At 38.4% G+C, this 22,747-nt stretch overlaps 1 protein-coding gene across 1 annotated transcript in view; it reads right to left on the reverse strand.

Moving 5' to 3' along the window:
• The window catches only part of GLRA2 (glycine receptor alpha 2), a 181,136-nt gene that overhangs the window by 98,133 nt on the left and 60,256 nt on the right, over positions 1–22,747 (reverse strand). Inside the window, exons 5-7 of the mRNA XM_036305214.1 lie at positions 19,866–19,948; positions 16,833–16,970; positions 14,994–15,208 (exon numbers count right to left, since the gene is read on the reverse strand). Of these exons, the coding sequence (XP_036161107.1) occupies positions 14,994–15,208; positions 16,833–16,970; positions 19,866–19,948 (436 nt within the window). The remainder of the gene's footprint in view (positions 1–14,993; positions 15,209–16,832; positions 16,971–19,865; positions 19,949–22,747) is intronic.

Genomic DNA, 22,747 nt, shown 5'->3' on the forward strand with positions numbered 1-22,747 from the left:
ATTCCCTAAGCTTTATTATTCATTCTAATACCACACTAATTTAATTTTAACCCATTTAAATTATTTATTCAAAATTCCATGCAAAAATGTATTCAAACATAAAGATTAATTCACTTAATTAACCTTTTGATTAAAAAATAAAACCCAAGTACTTATCTATATGGATTTCCCCCCCTTGAAATAGACTGTGGAGAATTACAACTTAGAAGCTGTATTTCAAGTGGCTACTAATTATGGCCAAATCTGCATGATGAAGGAATCAAAGAAATTAATCTATGAGGATTTGCAAGGTCTCTTACCAAAACTCTTGTTGAAAAATAAAGGTGCTACTGTTGTAACTAGTGAACATTTCCACTCCTTGTTAGTCAGCTAGTCTTTAAACTATTTCTGCATGGCCTCAGGGTCTAGTTAGCAAGCCCAAATGGTTTGGGCTGAAGTGGATGGTTTCATTTATTAATTCCACAAATAATTTTGCTCTGCTGCTGGCATCTATCTTTGTGCTAGAAGCAGTGGAGATTTAAAAATTAGCAGTATATAATCATTGCCCTAAATGTGAGGATTGTCTAGTAGAAGAATAAAGAGAAATGCAAAGATAACCATAATATAAGACAGAATGAGATAAAGGATGGAAGAAATGAGCTTAACCACTCCAGCAAAGGAAGACACTATCTCTGTGGGGGGAATCCCATTTCTTTATTTCCCACCTCACTTGTATGTATAATCAACATTCCAGCTAAATAGGGTTATTTTATTCCCCAAATCTTCAGTGCTTACTCATCTCTCATATTTATTTCAGGTCTTCCCCTGTCATTTTTGCTTATTATAATGCTATCAAATTTTAATACATCAGCTCATATATTGCTGCCTCCATTAAATCATTCATTGCTTTTATAAACCAGGTATTAAGATTTGTTTCTGGTCATCTTTATAATACATGTACAGGGTGGGGTAAAAGTAGTTTTATATTTGTTCATATGGAAACTAATACATTAATTAAGAAATAATAATATAAAAATAAACTCTGTGTTTCTCGTATTCTGTGTAAACTTACTTTTGCCCCACCCTCTATTGTTCTATGTACACCTCTGCTTCTTTCTATTAGGTCAGGGGTTTATTGGAACACAGTCCAGCTCTTGTGTGTATGTACTAGTATTTGTCTGTGGCGGCCTTTGTGCTATAAGTTCAGAGTTGAGTAGTTGTGACAGAGAGTATATGGCCCACAACACCTAAAATGTTTATTGTCTGTCCCTTCATAGATGATATTTGCTGAGTCTTGTACTAGATAATAAATTCCTCAAGGGCAGGGACTATTTCACTATCTTTTTGACCTACTTAATGTCTAGCATAGTAGGTGTACCTTGAATATTTTATTGTGTCGAATCAAACCTTTTTAAAGTAAATAATTATGTGATTTAAGTGAGTGCATCCAGGGGGGGCAAATAGGAACCATTAAGAGAAATTGACGTGTGAAGAGGAGTTGCTACACAGGAGGTAAGGTCCCCTCTTCCCAGAGCAGTTCAAAGTGTGTTATAAAAAAGAATTGAAAATAATTAGTTGATTATAAGCCTAAATATATTGGAATATAACATTTTGAAGCAAATCTTTTTTTTCTTAATTAAATCTTTATTGTTCAGATTATTACATTTGTTCCTCTTCTTTTTCCCCATAACTCCCCTCCTCCCAGTTCCCGCCCCACCCTCCACCCTCACTCCCCACCCACTGCCCTCATCCATAGGTGCACGATTTTTGTCCAGACTCTTCCCGCATCTCCCACACCCCTTTCCCCCACAAGAATAGTCAGTCCATTCCCTTTCTATGTCCCTGATTCTATTATAATCACCAGATTATTTATTCACTTGATTCTTAGATTCACTTGTTGATAGATGCATGTTTGTTGTTCATAATTTGTATCTTTACCTTTTTCTTCTTCTTCCTCTTCTTAAAGGATACCTTTCAGCATTTCATATAATACTGGTTTGGTGGTGATGAACTCCTTTAGCTTTTCCTTATCTGTGAAGCTCTTTATCTGACCTTCAGTTCTGAATGATAGCTTTGCTGGATAAAGTAATCTTGGTTGTAGGTTCTTGGTATTCATCACTTTGAATATTTCTTGCCATTCCCTTCTGGCCTGCAAAGTTTCTGTTGAGAAATCAGCTGACAGTTGTATGGATATTCCCTTGTAGGTAACTGAGTTTCTTTCTCTTGCTGCTTTTAGGATTCTCTCTTTGTCTTTTGCTCTTGGCATTTTAATTATGATGTGTCTTGGTGTGGTCCTCTTTGGATTCCTTTTGTTTGGGGTTCTCTGCGCTTCCTGGACCTGTAAGTCTATTTCTTTCACCAGGTGGGGGAAGTTTTCTGTCATTATTTCTTCCAATAGGTTTTCAATATCTTGCTCTCTCTCATCTTTGGGCACCCCTATAATTCTGATGTTGGTACGCTTGAAGCTGTCCCAGAGGCTCCTTACACTATCTTCGTATTTTTGGATTCTTTTTTCATTTTGCTTTTCTGGTTGGGTGTTTTTTGCTTCTTCGCATTTCAAATCTTTGCCTTGATTCTTGCGCTCCTCTGGTCTGCTGTTGGGAGTCTGTATAGTATTCGTTATTTCAGTCCGTGTATGCTTAATTTCTAGTTGGTTCTTTATCACAACATCGAGGGTCTCATTAGATTTCTTGAGGATCTCACTACATTTATCGGCGGCTTCTAGACAGTTCTTAAGAGACCTTAAAAGTGTGGTTCTGAACTAAATATCCTCCACTGACAGTTTTGTCCTGTTTCTTTGTCTCCGCATTTTTATGCTTTCTTGGTGCACCCCCTAGTGGTCTTTGTGCGCAGTCTTGTTTATTTAAGCCTTGATTGTTGTCGGCAATACCGGGGGTGGGTGATTTGATCTCCAGGCTAACTGGCTATGAGAGTCAGCTGTGTCTGCAGTGGGAGAGCTTCTGTGTTGGATCTCTAGGGCGGTGCTAATCTAGCGTTTGCCTGAGGCTGTCCGGCAAATGGCTCTGCTCAGGGCTTGGGCGGGCGCGGGTCCCCAGGGGATCTACAGGGCGGGCCGGAGCGAGCAGTTATGGCTGCTCTCAGTTCCGTCCCTAGGGGCTCTGCCTCACAGAGTCCCAGCAACCGCTGCAAACCTCGGAGAGAAAGCTGCCTTCGAGTTCCGACTGATGCCAGACAGTCCCGCTTCTCCCGTTTGAGTCTGGGTCCCTAGAGACTCGCCCGGATCTGGAGCTCAGAGTCTGAAACTCCCTCCGGATTGAAAACAACAACCTCGCCCTCCACCTCCAGCCCGCTCCACGTGCACTCCGCACCTTAGTATTTCACTTCAGCACTGCGCCTCCTCTGAGTCTGGGTATGATATTCTCTTTCCTCCTAGTTGTAGAATTTCCACTCAGCCAGCCTTCCTGTGGTTCTGGATGATGTCCGTTCAGTCTTTTAGTTGTTTTTTGAAGTGGTTGTTCGAGGCAGCAATCCCCGGCGTTAACCTATGCCGCCATCTTGGTTTTCTGAAGCAAATCTTTTGATGAAACATTTTGTAGAGAAAAATTGATTTTCCCATTAGGCTATTATTTGTGCCCATACATACCAATTATTAATTTTTCAAAGAACTTTTGTTCTCAGTCTTAGAGTTCATAGCCATTTATTTAATAAATGTGGTCTTCATTGATTAGGACAACTGAAATCTTAGCATTTATAAGCTAGCTAGAGGCCCGATGCACGAATTCGTGCAAGAGTAGGCCTTCCTTCCCTGGCTGCCGGCACTGGCTTCCCTCTGGCACCCAGGACCCACGCTTCCCTCCTAGCCCTGGCTTCATCTGGAAGGTCGTCCAGTCTAATTAGCATATTACACTTTTATTATTACAGATGCTGGGTCTGATAATTATTTCAGTTATCAAAGTTGTTACATTCAATTTATTTACATTCCATGTCAAATTTTAGAAAGAAATCAAAGATTCAGAACCATGGCATTAACTTCCACTTAAGGCCAAGATGGAGTAACAGGGATCAAAATTACCCTCCATCCTGAATTAACTAAAAAACAATCTGAACAAAATATGAAAAAGTGGTTTTCAAGACATCAGATATTAGGCAAAAAGGGCAGTGATTCCATGAGACATAGAAAACAAATGATGTCAGTCCTGCTATTTCTCCAGCTTACTGTCTTGAGAGAGTTTTCAGGTCATGATGCAGAGAGGAGGAACCTAAGCAGAACTCAACAAACTTCCAAAATTGAAAAGATGGAGCTGAAGGTCTGGAGAGTCCACAGAAGCTAGAGTTCAGAGGGTAGGATTTGAGTTGAAAAGAGCCAGTAAACTTCAGGAAATCAGAAAGAAGGTAGAAAAGCTTAAAGAACAGAGGGGACAAATAAAATCATAAAATGATAGATTAAAACCTAACCATATCAATAGTCATATGAGCCACTGATCAATTCAAATGTGCAGCAAAGGTTGAGACCCCCTGCTTTAGTGACACTTCCTTATGAGGCCAAATAAGTTCCAGCACTAAATCTTGCTCTGATCACAGAACATCAGGAACCATTGAATGTGGCCCCCATAGAGTATTTAACAATATCTTCTATGTAAGTCACATGGGCCATGCAGAGTTTAGCAGTACGTGGTCCTCTCCACAAGGAGTTTACAATATATTAGGACAAGTACACATGAGCCCTGATCATTAAGCCACATGTTGGAATACAGTGATCGATATAAGACCCCCAAAATGCCATAGATGCAAGGAAGGGAGAGAGGCTGTTTACATTTGTTGGAGATTCACGAGGGCTTCCTGTAAGAAGTAGCACCTTCAAGCAGATCTTCAAAAATGGGAAGTGAATTGACCTTCATAGTCATCAGTTTTTCCATCCCTAACAGGAATACTGAGGCCTGCTCTTCTGCTAACAACACAAAAATTTAAGATTTAATAAGATCAGTTCATGTCTAGTTTGGAAAATATTTTGAAATTCCAGTTTTTTTAAGACATAGGTAATTTTGGAAAGCAAACTGGGGTTGCCCTCCTTTCTTGTGAGGCATAGAAAATGGTTTGCTTTAAGCATATCATGCAGTTTGCTTCAGATTAGAGTTCATGGTTTCTCAAGTCCAAAGAAATTCTAATGTTCAAATGCACAGATAGTCTTTGATGACATGTTAGAATCAGAGAATCAAAAAACCACTTGGTTTTTGTAGGCAAAGAAAACGGAGTATTTTCTGATATTTGGGCCCCATGGAAGAGTATGGGGCTGTACCTCTGGTCTGGAATGACTGTAGAGAGCTCAGATGAGGATACCTGGGGATGCCTTTATGAGATTTTAAAAATACGCTTGCATCCAAACAAACTAGAAGAGCAAGAAGAGGAAATAGTTACTTGCATTGGCTCACTAAGAAACCTCCAAATCAGTTGTGACAGTGCTAAGGAAGCAAGACAGCAATAAAAATGGCATATCTAGTTGCCCTCTCATCTAAACCATTGCTGTTTTATTATTATTTCTTTGGTTAGATTGCCTATAAGCAATAGCTAGCCAAGAAAAATGAATATACTACTTGATAGAATCAGAGAAGTGAAACTTTATAAAAGTGTTATTATGTTAGAGCAGTGATGGCGAACCTATGACACACGTGTCAGAAGTGGCATGCGAACTCATTTTTTTGGTTGATTTTTCTTTGTTAAATGGCATATAAATATATAAAATAAATATCAAAAATATAAGTCTTTGTTTTACTGTGGTTGCAAATATCAAAACATTTCTATGTGACACGGCACCAGAGTTAAGTTAGGGTTTTTCAAAATGCTGACACGCCGAGCTCAAAAGGTTTGCCATCACTGTGTTAGAGTAATATAATGCAGGCAGCCAGGATACTCTGTGGTAAATAATAGCCAGTCAAGGTATCCTAGAGAAAGCTTAGATGGATTTTTCTCAGTGACTAGACTTTGGAGATGTATATATTCATTCATTCATTCAACAAACATTTATTGAGCATATACTATAAGCTAGGTGCTGTTATAGGGAGTAAGCCAGATAAAGATATTTGCCTTCATGGAGCTCATAGTCAAGCTAAGGGAAATAGACAATTAAAATAAACATAATCCATAGTAGAGTTTGATATAAATCTTGGAGTTGCTATTCTATATAATAGAAGCCTAATATGCTGTGTCCGACCATTTCTTTGACCATTCGACCAGTTGCTATGATGCACACTGACCACCAGGGGGCAGACGCCCTGACCAGTAGGTTAGCTTGCTACTGGGGTCCGCCTGATCGGGACTGGGGGAGATGGGCTGGACACGCCCTGGAGCCCTCCCGCAGTCCCTCCCCAGCCCTGATCATGCACCCGTGGGATCCCTCGGCCTGGCCTATGTCCTCTTGCAATCCAGGACCCCTCAGGGGATGTTGGAGAGCCAGTTTGGGCCCGATCCCCTCAGGCCAGGCTGAGGTACCCCACCGGCGCATGAATCCGTGCACCCGGACTCTGGTAAGGTAATAAAATACAGTGGGGGAAACAAATACAAATTGAAAAGTTGAGTGGGGCCAAGGTGTTGCTGAAGCATGGTGCAGTGATAATGGCCAGAGCAGGGTTTATTGAAAAGGTAAAATTTGAAAAAATACTTGGAAAAGGTAGACGAGTTAGTCATGTGAATATCTGGGGGCAGAGCTTTCCAGGTACAGAGAGCAGTCATTGCAAAGGCCCAGGAATGACAGCATGTGCCTAGCATGTTTGGGAAACAACGAGGAGACCAGTACCTGGAGCAGTGAGCAAGGAAGTAGTGGTTAACTGGCTATCATCTTGGTAATTGAAATAACTGGGCTATGTGTCTCTCATCATTTAGTAAGCTACCCTGGCCTTATTCACTTGGTGGTGTCCATAGAAGCCCCAAGAGCAGCAAGAGAAAGCTAAGTACAATATACAAGCATTTTTCAAATCTCTGCTTATGTCATATTTGTCACTGTCCCATTGGCCAAGGCAAGTCATATGGTCTAGTTGACAGTCAATTTGGAAGGTGGCTATTTCCTAAAGGGTATGGACATAGAGAGCAGAATTATTATGGTCATTTTGTAAAAAAAAAACAAAAAACAAACAAACCCAAAACTACTGTATTGCCCTTAGTTTAATGAATTAAAATATTCTATCTCATGTATGTGTCAGTCTTCTTAAGGACAAAAGTTTTCTTTTTTCAGGTCTGTATCTTGAGTATGTAATACATTCTGCATAATAGTTCAGTTTTTCCTCACCTGAAGACACTTAGGCTGTATGACCCTGAGAGAGTTATTCATTTTAATGAGATGGAAGAGTGTTTGAAATTATATTGAATCTCAAAATGCTATTTCCCTAAATTTATGAGCCTTACCAGGACTTGAGAAGAAGCGTAGCCTAGGTAGCTTCTCTGACTGTCAGCTTCCCTGAAAAGGCTGCCAACAACATTCTTAAACTAAAGTGCCACTGGTGCTCCAGCTCTGTCCTGAGAGAATTCACCCACGTCATCTCTTTGCATATTTTTATCACACACTCACTACATCAATGACTCTTCAATTTGCTGTGGCTTGGGAAATGTCAGAGGGAAAATTTATGAAGTCTCCTACATATGCAGACATCTGGTTAAAAAGCAAGCTGGTCTGCAGATCAATTTGCCAAACCTTGGACGTTCTTGACTTTTTAATCTTTTATCCAAGAACTTAGTTGCATCCTAATTTTATAATACAAAAACATTTCCCAACCTTTTCCAGAAATACCAATCTGACCTAAGAAGTTCATTCCAATTAGCTAGGGATGTACCTGATTTGAGGAGCAATTATCTTTATTTTTTAGAGTTAAAACAGACATCCAAATCCTTATTTCAGAACCTCTATAACTATCAGTCTTACTGCTTTCATAGTTTCTCTTACTACAGTGTCTACATTGAAACATTATCATGGGGAATAAGGCAAGACTGAATGTGGCAGAGCTAGGGCCTCTTTTGTTTTAAATTCCAAGCTGTCCTGGGTTTGGTAGCTGCTTAAAATGGCCCAGCTGGTCTTAGTTTACCAGATGGCTGAAAATAAGGGGACATTTTCTCCTATAGGAAATAGGGCATCTCCGTTAATAATGGTTAAAGATGCCTCTGGATCCTTGCTCCAAGGAGATGGTTATGGACCTGTCAGAGTCACCTGGGCACTTGTGCCATCCCCACTGTTCCCTACCAATGCTCGCTCTCACCTCTACAGTGTCTAGGCTGCAGTCACAAATGAGGACTCAAGACACACTTATGAGTTCCCACAACACATTCAGCTATAATAACACAGAGTAAGGGAAAATACTGCCTGATGTTTCATAGCCTGATATTTTCCTGCATGTTAGAAAGACAACAATACACCCATCCTATAATCTGCCACTGGGGATTTTAGGCTCCAAATGGTTAGAACATTATCAGCTGAACAGTTTCTTGGAAGTTGGCAGAGATGTATATAGAGTGTCCCAAAAATGTGTACATACTTAGTATAATTATTCATTTCAGTGAGTTAAATCTGACAAGAAATAAACCTCAATTGAGCTATGAGCTGTTAAGTGTGTATGCATTTTTGGGACACCCTGTATATATATATATAGTATTATATATAGATAGATATAAATATTTTATTGATTTTTAAGGAGAGAGGAAGGGAGAGGGAAAGAGAGAAACATCAGTGTAAAACATCAGTCAGATGCCTCCTGCATCCCCACCCATGGGTATGGAACCCATTACCTAGGGAATCGAACCAGCAACCTTTCCATGCATGGGATGACACCCAACCAACTTAGCCACACTGGTCAGGGTGGCAGAGATGTTTATTTTTAGAACTAGTTTTACAGCTTCAAATGGGATGGTATCTATGGAACAGATATTATGCTAGTATTTCATTTTCCTGTATTTGGGGAAGGCAGTGAGCTTCTGAAAACCAAAGCAAACAAAACCAGACCAAACAAAGCAAAATCCACAAAAACCTTTGGTTGGCAGGAAGGCAGGATATTAACTTGGAATCAATAAACACAAGTTTCTTACTTGAAATGTGTTTAAAATTTGTGAAGCAGGTTGGAAACCTGCCCAGATTGTCTTCTAGAAAAGCTTATTTTATAAGTGTAACCCAAATATGAGTAGGAAGGCCCCATCGCCTGGAATGACCTTTATCTCCTCCTACTTCACTTATTTAATCTGCTTTATAGATTCAGCTCAGGCTACCTCCTTTAGGGCTTTTTCCTAACTTCTCTCTTTCCTTCTCTCACTTCCTTCCTCTTTCCACCCTCCCTCCCCCCTCCCCCTCCATTTCTCCCTCCTCTATTTAATAGGTTAGGCATCTTGATGTACTTATACAGTCCTGTGTGCTTAATGATGGGGATATATTCTGATATATGTGTTGTTAGGTGATGTCATCATTGTGCGAACATCATAGAGTGTACTTACACAAATCTAGAAAAGGTACAGTAAAAATATGGCATGAGAGATTAAAATGATATGCCTTTGGAGTGCACTTACCATGAATGGAGCTTACAGAACTGGAAGTTGCTCTGGGTGAGTGAATGAATGAGTGGTGAATGAATTTGAAGGCTTAGCCAGGGGTGGGCAAACTTTTTGACTCGAGGGCCACAATGGGTTCTTAAACTGGACCGGAGGGCCGGAACAAAAGCATGGATGGAGTGTTTGTGTGAACTAATATAAATTCAAAGTAAACATCATTACATAAAAGGGTACAGTCTTTTTTTTTTTTTTAGTTTTATTCATTTCAAACGGGCCGGTTCCGGCCTGCGGGCCGTAGTTTGCCCACGGCTGGCCTAGGCCATTACTCTACACTACTATAGACTTCATAAACATTGTCCCACAAGCCTTCTGCCTGCGTCCTCTGACAGGGTTGGGAATAGAACACTGAAGCTGTCTGTGCTACTCCATGAATAGGGATAGGGACTGGATAGATTAGAAATATTGAGGAGAAACTGACTGGTTAAGGCGTATTGCTCTTATGTGCCGTTGAGTTGGCTCTGACTGCTCGTGACCCTATAAATGAGTGATGTCCACACTGTTCTGTCCTCAACAGCCCTGCTCAGCTCCTGCAGACTCATGCCTATGGCTTCTTTTATGGAGTCAATCCATCTCATATTTGATCTTCCTCTTTTCCTGCTGCCTTCTGTTTTCCCCAGTATCACTGTCTTTTCCAAAGAACTCTGCCTTCTCATGATGTGCCTGAAGTAGGACAACTTTAGTTTGGTCATTTTTGCCTCCAGGGATGTTAAGGGTTTAATTTTCTCTAGGACCCACTTTTTCATTTCTCTGAAAGTCCAGGGTATCTGTACAGCTCTCCTCCAACACCGCATTTCAAATGAATCAAGTTTTTCCCATCAACCTTCTTCCCTGTTCAACTTTCACATCCGTACATAGTAATAGGGAATATGAGGGTGTGGAGGATCTCAGTCTTGGTCTGTAATGACACATCTTTACTCTTAGTGGTCTTTCCTAATTCTTCCTTTGCTGCACTTCCAAGTCTCAGCTTTGTCCTGATTTCCTGGCTACAGTCTCCATTTGAATTGATGACAGAACCAAGGTAAGCAAAAATATTTAATAATTTTTATGTCAATCAAATATGTTAAAGTTGTGTGATTCTTTTGTAGTTATGATGTATGTCTTCTTGATGTTCAAACACAGTTCTTCTTTGGCACTTCTTTCATGTTGATGAGAAGTTGTTTCAAATCATTGCTACTTTTTGCCAGTAAGATGGTATCATCTGCATATCTTAAGCTATCAGTAAGGCATAGATCACCATAATAGTGATTGTCAGGAGGGAATCAAAGGTTATCTGAGGGTCAGTCGGAATAAGAAAATCAAAATGGAGAGATAAAGGAACACAGGGGACTGTCATGGCCATGCAGTTTTGGCTGTTGTATATTGTCCTGAACCACAAATCCTTCAGTTTTTTGCAGGAAATTCAGCTCTCTCATAATCTTGACCACCATCATATATGTGGTCTGTCATTGAGCGAACTGTTGTCATGTGTTGCTTGACTGTATTCCACCTCTATAATAATAAAAGCATAATATGCTAATTAGACCAGACGGCCTCGTCCTTCCGGACAAAGCCGGGGCTGTGAGGGAAGCCTGGGTCCCGGGTGCCAGAGGGAAGTCGGTGCCAGCAGCCGGGGGAAGGAAGGCCTACTCTTGCACGAATTCGTTCATGGGGCCTTTAGTTGTTTAATAATCACTATTCCAAGTATTTGTCTTTGACATTAAAGATTACAAGCCCCTGAGAGCAAGGATTATGTTTTCTTTATAGTTCATTTCCCCAGCTCCTAGCATAATGAGTGGCACAGAGAAAACATTTAATAAATGTTAGTTGAATAAATGAATGGGTAAATTAATTGCCAATTAAATTACATGTGAACCCTAACTGGTTTGGCTCAGTGGATAGAGCGCCGACCTGCGGACTGAAAGGTCCCAGGTTTGATTCTGGTCAAGGGCATGTACCTTGGTTGCAGGCACATCCCCAGTAGGGGGTGTGCAGGAGGCAGCTGATCGATGTTTCTCTCTCATCGATGTTTCTAACTCTCTATCCCGCTCCCTTCCTTTCTGTAAAAAAATCAATAAAATATATTAAAAAAATAATAAATTACATGTGAAATACCTCTTGACTACAACTATTCAACATTGTCTATTCATTCACTAATCAGCGCTTTACTGAGCACCTATTATGAGCCAGGAATTCTGCTAGGGTTGGTTATGTAAACTTGAATAAAATCAATGGGGTTTTTACCATCATATGGATAAAACTCTAAATTAAATATTTCCTTTATAAGTTTAACAGTTTTGAGAGGGGATATTCTTGTTATCTCATAATTTTGACTAAAGCCTCACTCTTTTTTATTTTTTTTTTTCACTGAACCAAACCAGTTAGGGCTCATCCCATTTTTATTTTTTTATTTATTTTTTATTGCTTAAAGTATTACAAAGGGTATTACATATGTGTCCTTTTTTTCCCCCCGCCCTTGACAGTCCCCTAGCCTCCCCTATCCCCCAGTGTCTTATGTCCATTGGTTATGCTTATATGCATGCACACAAGTCCTTCGGTTGATCTCTTACCCCCCTCCCTCCTGCCCCCCAACCCTCCCCAGCCTTCCCGCTGCAGTTTGACAGTCTGTTTGAGGCAGCTCTGCCTCTGTATCTATTATTGCTCAAAAGTTTATAATGGTCTCTATTATCCATGAATGAGTGAGATCATGTGGTATTTTTCCTTCATTGACTGGCTTATTTCACTTAGCATAATGCTCTCCAGTTCCATCCATGCCGTTGCAAATGGTAAGAGTTCCTTCCTTTTTAGAGCAGCATAGTATTCCATCGTGTAGATGTACCACAGTTTTCTAATCCATTCATCTACTGATGGACACTTAGGCTGTTTCCAGATCTTAGCTATGGTGAATTGTGCTGCTATGAACATATGGGTGCATATATCCTTTCTGATTGGTGTTTCTGGTTTCCTGGGATATATTCCTAGAAGTGGGATCACAGGGTCAAATGGGAGTTCCATTTTCAGTTTTTTGAGGAAACTCCATACTCTCTTCCATAGTGGCTGCACCAGTCTGCATTCCCACCAGCAGTGCACGAGTGTTCCTTTTTCTCCACATCCTCTCCAGCACTTGTCGTTTGTTGATTTGTTGATGATAGCCAGTCTGACAGGTGTGAGATGGTACCTCATTGTTGTTTTGATTTGCATCTCTCGGATGATTAGTGACTTTGAGCATGTTTTCATATGTCTCTTGGTAAAGCCTCACTCTTAAGGGAGACTACATACACATTTGCATGCAGGATGCAGGACATTCTTGAAGAATGAAAAAGCTATTGAGAGACCCTTATTCCCCAAAACCCTGTATTATTGCAGACAACTAGACATTAAAAAATAATTAATTGAAATAATGTGCATGCCTACTCTGTAAAGGTTGTTGCCACAGGCACTGGAGTAACTTTACAGTCAGCATAGTGGAGCATCTGCTCAGGGACTGCAGTATTTATAATTTAAAATGAGTATCTATATATGTGTATGTGTGTGTTTGTGTGTAAGTGTATGGTTAATTCTTTATTTTCCATGACTCACTTTTGATCCCATTTTCTTTTCTCACTTGTCATCTATATGAATCACATCTCTCCACAGTCAGCTGAGAGCCAACCATGTTTAATAATAGCCTAAGAAAAATACATGTAGGAAGATAAACCTGCTGATGGCAAAAAGATAACCACTATGAGTTCAGAGCCCAGTAAAAAATGATTTTTGAATATGCCCTCTTTTGGTTCCTGATTATCTCTACATGCAAAGATCACTGATCAGTGACAATTTACTTAGCAATAGTTTTGACCATTGATATAGAAACATAATAGCTAATAAGAATGAATAACACATTTTTAAAAACTCAAGCTCTTACTTTGAAAATAAATGGCTACTATTTTCATGGCAATAAGTGGTTGGAGGCTAAATGTCTTACTTTTGACATTATCTGCTTACAATTTGTCACCAATATCTTAGCTATCTATTAAATTGTAAAATGCATGGTTGTGCATCCTTGGGTTTAATAATGGCATGGCATGCGGTGATGGCAGTAACTAATAACTAAAGAGAAATAAGCAAATAAACCAGTTTGGGAGGGAGCACAGTGTGGATTAGAATTTCTAATAGGTAAAATTGATTTGTGATTTTATAGCTGAATAAAAGGCTGTTAGTATTTTTAACAACTATATTCCAATAGAAATATGGCCCATGTATTTTGTACTATTTGTTCTAAAAAAACTATCAAAGACATCTATTCTTTTCTCTTTTAGCATACTAAATCTAATATTTATCTTTGGAGGCATGGACCTGAAAAGTTTGTAGAGCTATTTTCACAGCATCCAGTCCATCTCCATTATAGCCACAGACCTTCACATGTCACCATATCTTCCAACATAGGAAATAATGTGGACCACAATCTAATATTTCTCATCATGTGAAATGCAGCACAACTGAGAATAAGTTCAAGCCAGCAAAGATATGGGATTACATCTCAATTTTCTGGAACTGGTTTTTGGAGAGGCTGCTCAACCATATGAGGAAGTATACACTGAATACTAAATTGAACTCACACTCCTGTAAAATTGAAGCCAATGCCTCAATGTACTCAGTGAAAGGGGGAAACACACATAGATACACTCTTGGGGAGCTGGAGCATTTCACAAGTGGAGCATATATCATTACTTGCTTAAGTAGTATTTACAAATGCAGAGGGCCTGCCTTACATAAAAATAGATTGTGCAGCCATTATGGATTATTACTTGACTTGCCACAAAATGTCTATGTGTCACTGATATCCACCCCACACTTCTCTGTCAACCTCCCACAGTTACCAGAATGTCCACCAAGTTGGAGGATTCCACTGATCTTTCTCTAGGTAATTATGTCACTTGAAAATAGTAGTGTAACAGCCATCATGGTAAATTAAGGCATAAGAAAGATTCATGTATCTCATTTACTGCACCATAATATTGTACATTCATTCTATATATATATATATATTTATATTCATTGAGATGGCTTTTCTGCATAAACTTCCAGGAGCTTAATTTAAATTTTTATTAATGTAAGTGACTTTACTGAGCATACAGATCACAATCACTTCACCAATAAAATGTTGACAATACAGCATAAGTTGAATTAATCTTCAATTCCTGCAAGCTTCATGGCTCATAAACAACATAATGTCAAAAGCACTCAAGCGCTTCTTAGAATTCCTGAATGTTTCTGCCTCCACTCATTTCTCCTCTCTCATAACCCTGACTCCCCTTTCCCGTAATTGATCTGATTATGAAGTTGACCCATATCCTCAAAGCTCTAATGATATTAAACTCAGTTCTTTGTTCTCTTATTGCATTTGCATCTCCAACAGTGTCACAGACTGGTAGGTATTTCTGGATTCCCAGAATCCTCCAGCCTACAAAACCTTTGACAAACTTCTCAGGTCACTATTGTCAAGTGAGGAGATTTCTTACCTTTGGCAGAGATGCCCTGGAACCTGAACTCTGGGTGGTCATCGTTAAAACTGTGGTGATGCCCAGTGCGACCCTGGCAGGGGCTGCATCCATGTTTATCCAAAAGGAGACCCAGGACAAAATGACTATCAAGAGACTGGGGATGTACATCTGGATCAAATAATATCCCATCTGGCGTTCCAAGTGAAACTTAACCTCAATACAGGTAAACTTTCCTGGAAGGCAAGAAATGATTACTTAAAATCCAATTAGAATTTATCTTTCCTATTAGACTCACACTTTATTTTAAAAAAATAAGAGTATTACAGATGGATTTGAAAGATTTTACAAGATGCTCGCTCTACGTAAGCAGTTGAACTCTTTTCCTACTTAACCAGTAATAGAAATGACAGTACAAGAATGAGTGATCTAAAGAGTCACTGGACCAAAACCCTGTGGGGTTATTAATTTTCAAAATCTGTGCCTTTTTGAAGCTCATTTTGATAGAGTTTCAGAATTTGCAAGACTGTCATATATAATATGTAACCCACAGAATATATGTATAGTATATCATATACAGCATAACATATATAATATATAACATGTAATATGTAACATTTGAAACCATTCTCTCCAAAGTTGTAAAGTTCACATGGGCCTCCCAAAGAATTTGAATAATTGTGTATTTATTTTTGTGTTATCAATAGCAAGAGAAAACAATATATTTGTATCAGCCATGCATATAATCTAGTCATTATAAACATTTCCTAGCCTTTTGGGTAATTGCTTGAGGACATTTAGAATATTCCTAGAATCTGTTTACAATGTTACACTCCCTATAAAAAGAGTGCATATAAAGATATTAAAATTTTTGACATACTACTAAGAAATAGATGTTCCTTCTCCTTTCCACACTTCCCCTCTTTAATCGGCTTGACATTAGAGCTCCAGAAGGTAATTTGTCTTAGTCCAGACAAATTATAAGAGGTAGGGTTGGACTCTTCTTTGTCAGGAAGAACACCTTGGAATTATGTTTTAGTTACTTGAATAGGAAGCACTGTTGACTGCTAAAACAAGTTTGCATGGGCCATTTTACTCAGCAAGGGACCTGGAGCAGTCACTGAACAAACTATCATGTCTAGATTGCCTACCTATGTTCAGCTTGTGTGGTATCAAAACTGGGACATGCATATGAAAAGCCATCAACTAACTTTACTGGGCAGGCATAATCTCCCAGGTAACATCAGATGCCCACTGTTGCTACTGACTCAAATTCTCCCCCTGCCCCCACCCCCCCGCCATGTGTCTGTCAGCACTACTGACAATACATGTCTTTAGAGCCAGCTGAATTCCTGCCAGCTGATTTTCATCCAAACTCCTATTATTGTTCAGTCCTGGGGAGCACAACAGCTGTGCTTCTGGGTTACAACGACCTATGTTATTATTCCTCTCTTCTACTAAGACAGAGAGTGCAAATTGACTTGGTGTCCCATGTCAAAAGTGGATGCCAGGAACTGGCCAGAATTTATACACTTCCTGCACCACTTACAAGGTCCTATACACTGGTTCTCAGACTCATTTTACAGCAGATGGTCAGCAAGAGAACAGTAAAAGATTCCCAAATCTCTTATCTCTCTGTTTTGGAGAAATTTTCTGTTGTGCTCACTGACCTATTCCAGAGGGTATAGGTATCTTATCTTGGCGGGGCTGGGCGGGGTGGTGGTGAGATGGAGTCAAGTCCAGGCCCTTGCCCTTGTAGCTCCATTTTCTTGGTAAAAATGCAGCCATTAAGGTGATGGGATATATAACCCAAGCTGTAGATGGAGCCCACTTGGGTTTAGCAGCTGAAAGAAAACTTACCAGTGTTGTAGTGTTTTGTACAGTAGCCGAGTTCCTTCTCTTCTTTTAAAATAAACTGAGGAAGGGTCAATCCTTCAGCAACTTGTACTGGACCATCACTTAACCACTCAAATATCAGGTCATTCATTGTGTATCCAACTGAGATAAACAAATCACAGTGAAAAATTGAATGCATCTTTCCAAGAAACCTTGAAAGGCTAGCCATGTAAAGAAACAAACAAGAAAATTGTTTAAGCAGACACATGCTCAATCAGTAAGAGCATTTTTAATAGAATAGCTGAAATCATCATGACAAGTACATGCCTTTGTAGCCAACAAAATTGAAGATAACAAGCTATTTTTGAATGATTTATTTCCATATAATGAGAGAATGGAATCTATGAAGTCCATTTTCTTCACTAAATTTTTCTGAAGAACAAACAAACAAATATAAAAACCCATTGGAGACTATCTTTACTTGAAAGAGCTCTGTCTGTGACAATCCAATAAGAAAATGCAATTCATGGTGCTAGCATTAGTATTTAAAATGAAAAAACTTTTTTTAAGAAATGAGACTGAATTCATCATAGGCCTAAAGCATTCCCATTGCCATTTGGCCCCGCTCCTAGGGTCTATTAACTTTGTTTTCAGAAAGCTTATGTTAAAGTTCTTATGGTCAGTCCTTAGTTACTTTAGCATGTGGGGAAAGCTAGAGAGAGGTAACCTAAGAAGGAGTTGTAGAATATGCAAATCAAGCATATTCATTTGTTCTAGTGTCTTGCAAAATGGGTCCACTCATCACAATGATAAATATGAAGTAATTTATATGTACATTCTCTATATGTAACGTCATGTTGTTATATGACTCTTGAATCACCCAAAGTAAGATTGTTATTAGTTAACTAAACCAAAGTTAGTTCTTAGTCTCCAAGCTCCTTGTTAACTAGGTCATTATCTATAAAGTGCTCTGGATCTTTTAAAGCCCCAGAAATGAAGACTGCTCTTCCTTCAGATGCTATTTCTCTCTCCTCTCCCTTTGTGATATTTGAACACTAAAATTAGAGTGAAGAGTACAAGGAATATTATGTGAGGTTTTGATTAACCAATAACCTCAGCATGTTTATTAAGTTTATAGATTCTTATCATTGTTTACTACAGCTTAGTGACTCACCAAAGCTACTCAGAATCAATGTCAATGTCAATTAGAATCTACTTTCCTCTTTCTTTGGACCACTTTTTCATTCAAAGCCAAAAATAATATGGGAAGCAAGGGATTCCAAAACAAGGAATTGCAACAGAGAGAATGGCCAACCCTATTACAATGCTATATGAGTAGTTGGGAATCTCCAATAAATACAAGAAGATCATCAAACACCCCATATCTTTGTCTGGTGAGCTTCTTGCTGGCCACCATGATAATAGTCTTGTCAGTTACCCTGAAGACCCAGCCTGGAGCAGACATACCAGGTAAAGAGGTGGGGAAGGAGGAGGTAATATGAGGGTAGAAAAGTAGGGAGTAATTTCTGTCCTTCATATTCAAAGTTAGTGGTAAACACATTATTTCTTCTTTGATTTTCGACTTCTAGGTCCTGCAAAGACCAACCATATTTACTAATTGGAGTTTTTTAAGCCTTGGAGGAGCCTCAAATGGCAACTCTGGTTGCTGATTTATAGAGAACATAAGTGTTGGGCTGAGGCAGGGGTGAGTTTGGAGCAGTAGAGAAGATATGAAGAAGGAATCATTATGTAAGAAATAGTTTTTTCTTAACTTTCTTCTCAAGAGAAGAGGTTATGGGGGTGGGGGGAGAATACATAAAGTTTATTGTCAATCAAATTCTCATTTTATCCCTGACAACTTTTTTTAAAACAAAGACATTTTATTAGTTTGTTTATTTCTGTAGGAAGTTTCAAGGGAAATCATGGTGATTTTAAATGATCAGAAGGAAACCCTGTCACTGCCTCTTTTTTTAAAAAATAATAGTTGATATCTTTTGTATTTATTACTTTCCTAAACCAAGAAGTTAAAAGTATTTCCTTGCTCTTGCCTCATTAAATCTTCTAACATCCTCATAGGTCAGTAGGACTTATTATTCTCTACATTTTACAAACAGAGAAACTGTCAGAGCAAGCCAGAAAAAAAATTCATGTGTCTTGACTGAACATGCCATTTCCTTGGAGGCATTAGCAGCTTATGGCATGTGTCAAAGAGTTCAGTGGCATCGCGGCTGGGGCATAAAGGGGACTAAGTAGATAGCATTTCTCTACTTTCTTCACCATGCCTTTATGTGTCCACTGCCCATCTAAAGGAGATGCCTCTTTTATATATATATATATATATATATATATATATATATATATATATATATATTTATTATTGATTTTTTTACAGAGAGGAAGGGAGAGGGATAGAGAGTTAGAAACATCGATGAGAGAGAAACATCGATCAGCTGCCTCCTACACACCCCCTACTGGGGATATGCCCACAACCAAGGTACATGCCCTTGACCGGAATCGAACCTGGGACCCTTCAGTCCGCAGGCCGACACTCTATCCACTTAGCCAAACCGGTCAGGGCAGGAGATGCCTCATCCCATATCATCTCAGGCCCCTCAGTTTTGCATCCGCCTCTGACTAAGTCTCTTGTATCTTGTCCTCAAATCAATTATCCCTCCCTGCCAAAATTCCTTTGGGGGTGATGGTCTATATGAGCATAAGATAGACATATAATTTTCTGATTAGAGAGCAATTCATTATGGAGATTGAATGACTAATCATCTTAATTTTCTGAGGAGATATTTTCATTTTAAAAAATAGCTTACTCAATCAGGCTTGTTTTGAGGAAAGTGAGTTATTTGGCATTTTACTTTGAAAGATTGTCTATTAGGTATCAGATATGCACACACACTTTTGCTTGCCCTTTCATTAGGACCTTGGGAGTTGATAAGTAGGTAGAGAATGAGACTTATGGGTCTTTCTCCTTAATTAATGACAAACTAAAAGAACCAGGTTATTGATTAAAACAAGGAGGCAGTCATTTCAACAGCAGTGACTTACAACTCTCCAGCTGCATTGTACATGTCTGGACATCCATTGGAAAATTCTTCAAGTCCATGGGACAGGATAAGGTCAAAGTGAGCCTTAGCAAAAAAAAAAAAAAAAAGTTATAGAAAATGAAAAAGTAAGTGTTTTAAATTTTTGAAGTCTGATTCTTGAGAAACAAACCAAAAATACATTTGATATTAAAGCAAAGTGATTGATTCAAATAATGAAATCTAAGCTCACACACAGGTCAATGCTTTTTATTTTTTAAGTTTACCATTATAGGTAAATTTTAAAAATAATGTACAGTTTTACTATAACCCCTTACTTTCTATTTCCCATCTTCCAATCTCTGACTCCTACCTCCCAGTGGCACTGGACACAAGCTTATTTTAGGATCAGGAAGAGCACTGAGAAATACAATAATGAGGAAAATGGGCTCTTACCCATACTGCTGTCCAAAATACATAAAGTTTATACTGTTTTAGATTTATACTTTGGACAGGTGGGCTTTGCTTCAATGACAATAAAGGATGTGATAAGCATATTTGGTTGTGATTGAACATTGGTTCTCCTTCCATCAAATGAGCATATTTAACTTGAATGTCTTTTCATTTGATAATCTATGTGGGTGGGTTAACAATATATTGCAGCATTCATTCTAGAATTTTGACAAATCTGGAGCATGTAATCCTTGAGCTGAAAGAAAAACATTTGAGGAGAGTGGCTTGTACATAGTCTTCACATCTCTGCACCCAACAGGGCTACTCTGCTCCCCTTTTCCTTAACTTTTCTGAGCTCCAGCCAGCAATGATCAAGCCTTATATCGTCAGGATATTGTTTGAGCCACCATCTCTTTTGCACCATTTCATTCATTCATTCATTTTTGTTAATCCTCACCCAAGGATATTTTTTCCATTGATTTTTAGAGAAAGTGGAAGGGAGAAGTAGAGACACACAGAGAAACATTGATGTGAGAGAGACACATTGATTGGTTACCTCCTACATGCACCTGACTGGGGCTGGGAGTCCAGACTGCAACCAAGGTATGTGCCCTTGACCAGAATCAAACCTACAACCCTTCAGTTCCATAAGCTAATGCTCTGTCTACTGAGCCAAACCAGCCAGGGCTATCATTTCCCTTTCTTTTTTCGTCCTCAGTGAGATGGTGCTTAGCTATTGCTCTTTAATTTTTCTATACCTCAGTGATTCAAGAAGGAAATTAAGGTAGAGAATTAGCATATCTGAGTTCCCTTACCAGTATTGATTCAAACTATCTCTGTCCCCTAAGCAAGACCTTAAACTTGATAAACATTCATCTCCTTATCAAATGATGGGATAGGATAAAATAATGTTTATTTCTATTTAGCACCAATACAATAATCCCTGTTATTCTAAAGTTCACTGCTCCAGTTCTGTTTATTTTCTCTAAGAACTCTTTTATATCTGTAGACCCCTTTGACTCTGGCACTACAACCGAAACCCTCCCTTGCTGGCATGCTCATTCTCACTCTCTCCTACTGGTCCTCTTCTCTTTTCTTCCTCTGTTTCATTTGGTACATTCTATATAATATGAAACACAAAGTAGTGGCATATACTTCAAAGAAAGTAAAGATTTGGGATCTGAAGTGAGATTAGACAAAGAATCTATGCTGACAATCTTCAAACTTGTTAAAATACAACAGTGATTAGGAAAAGCAAGATACAAAACAGTGCAGTGTGACCTCAATTGTGTAAAAATATATTCTTATTCTTGGAGATAAGTACAACACTATATTAAGAGTAGATATTTTTGGTTTGTAGCATGATTCATATTTTGTTTTTACTGTCTATTCTGCATTATCTATATCGACACATGTAGGTTATTTGAAGATGTCTTTCATGTAATTAAACATGTCTTCAAACAATACCTGAAAGGTAAAATTACAAAATTCTGTCTTATTCAGTAACCTTCTGCTACTGCTATTGCTATGTTTTTATTATTATTTAAATTTTGCCATAAACATACAGTATTTTACCTCCATTGCTAAATAAGTTACCTAGCTTCTGTGGGCTATTCTGAGAACACAGATACCATGTCTCTAAAGAGAAAAAAATAGATTGTTGAGTTATCAACAACTGACTTAACATTTTAGGAACAATAATTTTTGTCAGTCATGGATTTCATTTAGAGATATAGATATGTAAAAATTTTTTCCAGCATAGGAGACTTTATTTTTTGGAAAGCACAGTTTTATTGAGATTAATGACATGGATTTATTTATTTATTTATTTATTTATTTTTATTGTTTTACTGCTCAAAGTATTCCAAAGGGTATTACATATGTGGACATGGACTCTTTTAAATAAAAGTAGAGTAAAGGGATCAAAATGAAAATCTCTAGTAATCAATTTAAAAAACCTGACACTTTGTAAAGGAGTAAGAACTGCAAAAGAATCTATGACTTTTAAAAACTGTTATTAACTCAAGGAGAATCTATTTATTCTTTCCTATTTTTTAAGAGGAAATACTTTCATCAAACAAAAATAAGTTCATTATAGAAAAATAATCAGTGAGCATGTACATAATTTAAGTGAATCAAACCCAGAAAAATCTATAAAGTTCTTATGAGAAATTAGAAAATAATAATAGTGGAAATAAATACAGTTTTACAAGCATGTAACATGGGATTCAACTCTATTTTGTTTGCTATTGGAAACAACCCAATTTTAATATTCTTAATCATAGGTTTGCTGAATATGACTCTATTGTGAGGTGAACTTTTCACATTTATTTAGGGAGCAGAAGCCACACACACAATTATTTCTGCCTTTGTGGCAGATCTAACAATCCTACGGAGATGCAGAATTCTTAGGGTGAACTATTACCAGCATGGAATACCCTATTGAGAGAAATT

This window comes from Myotis myotis, unplaced genomic scaffold (assembly GCF_014108235.1).
Source record: "Myotis myotis isolate mMyoMyo1 unplaced genomic scaffold, mMyoMyo1.p scaffold_m19_p_4, whole genome shotgun sequence".
Lineage (NCBI taxonomy): Eukaryota > Metazoa > Chordata > Mammalia > Chiroptera > Vespertilionidae > Myotis > Myotis myotis.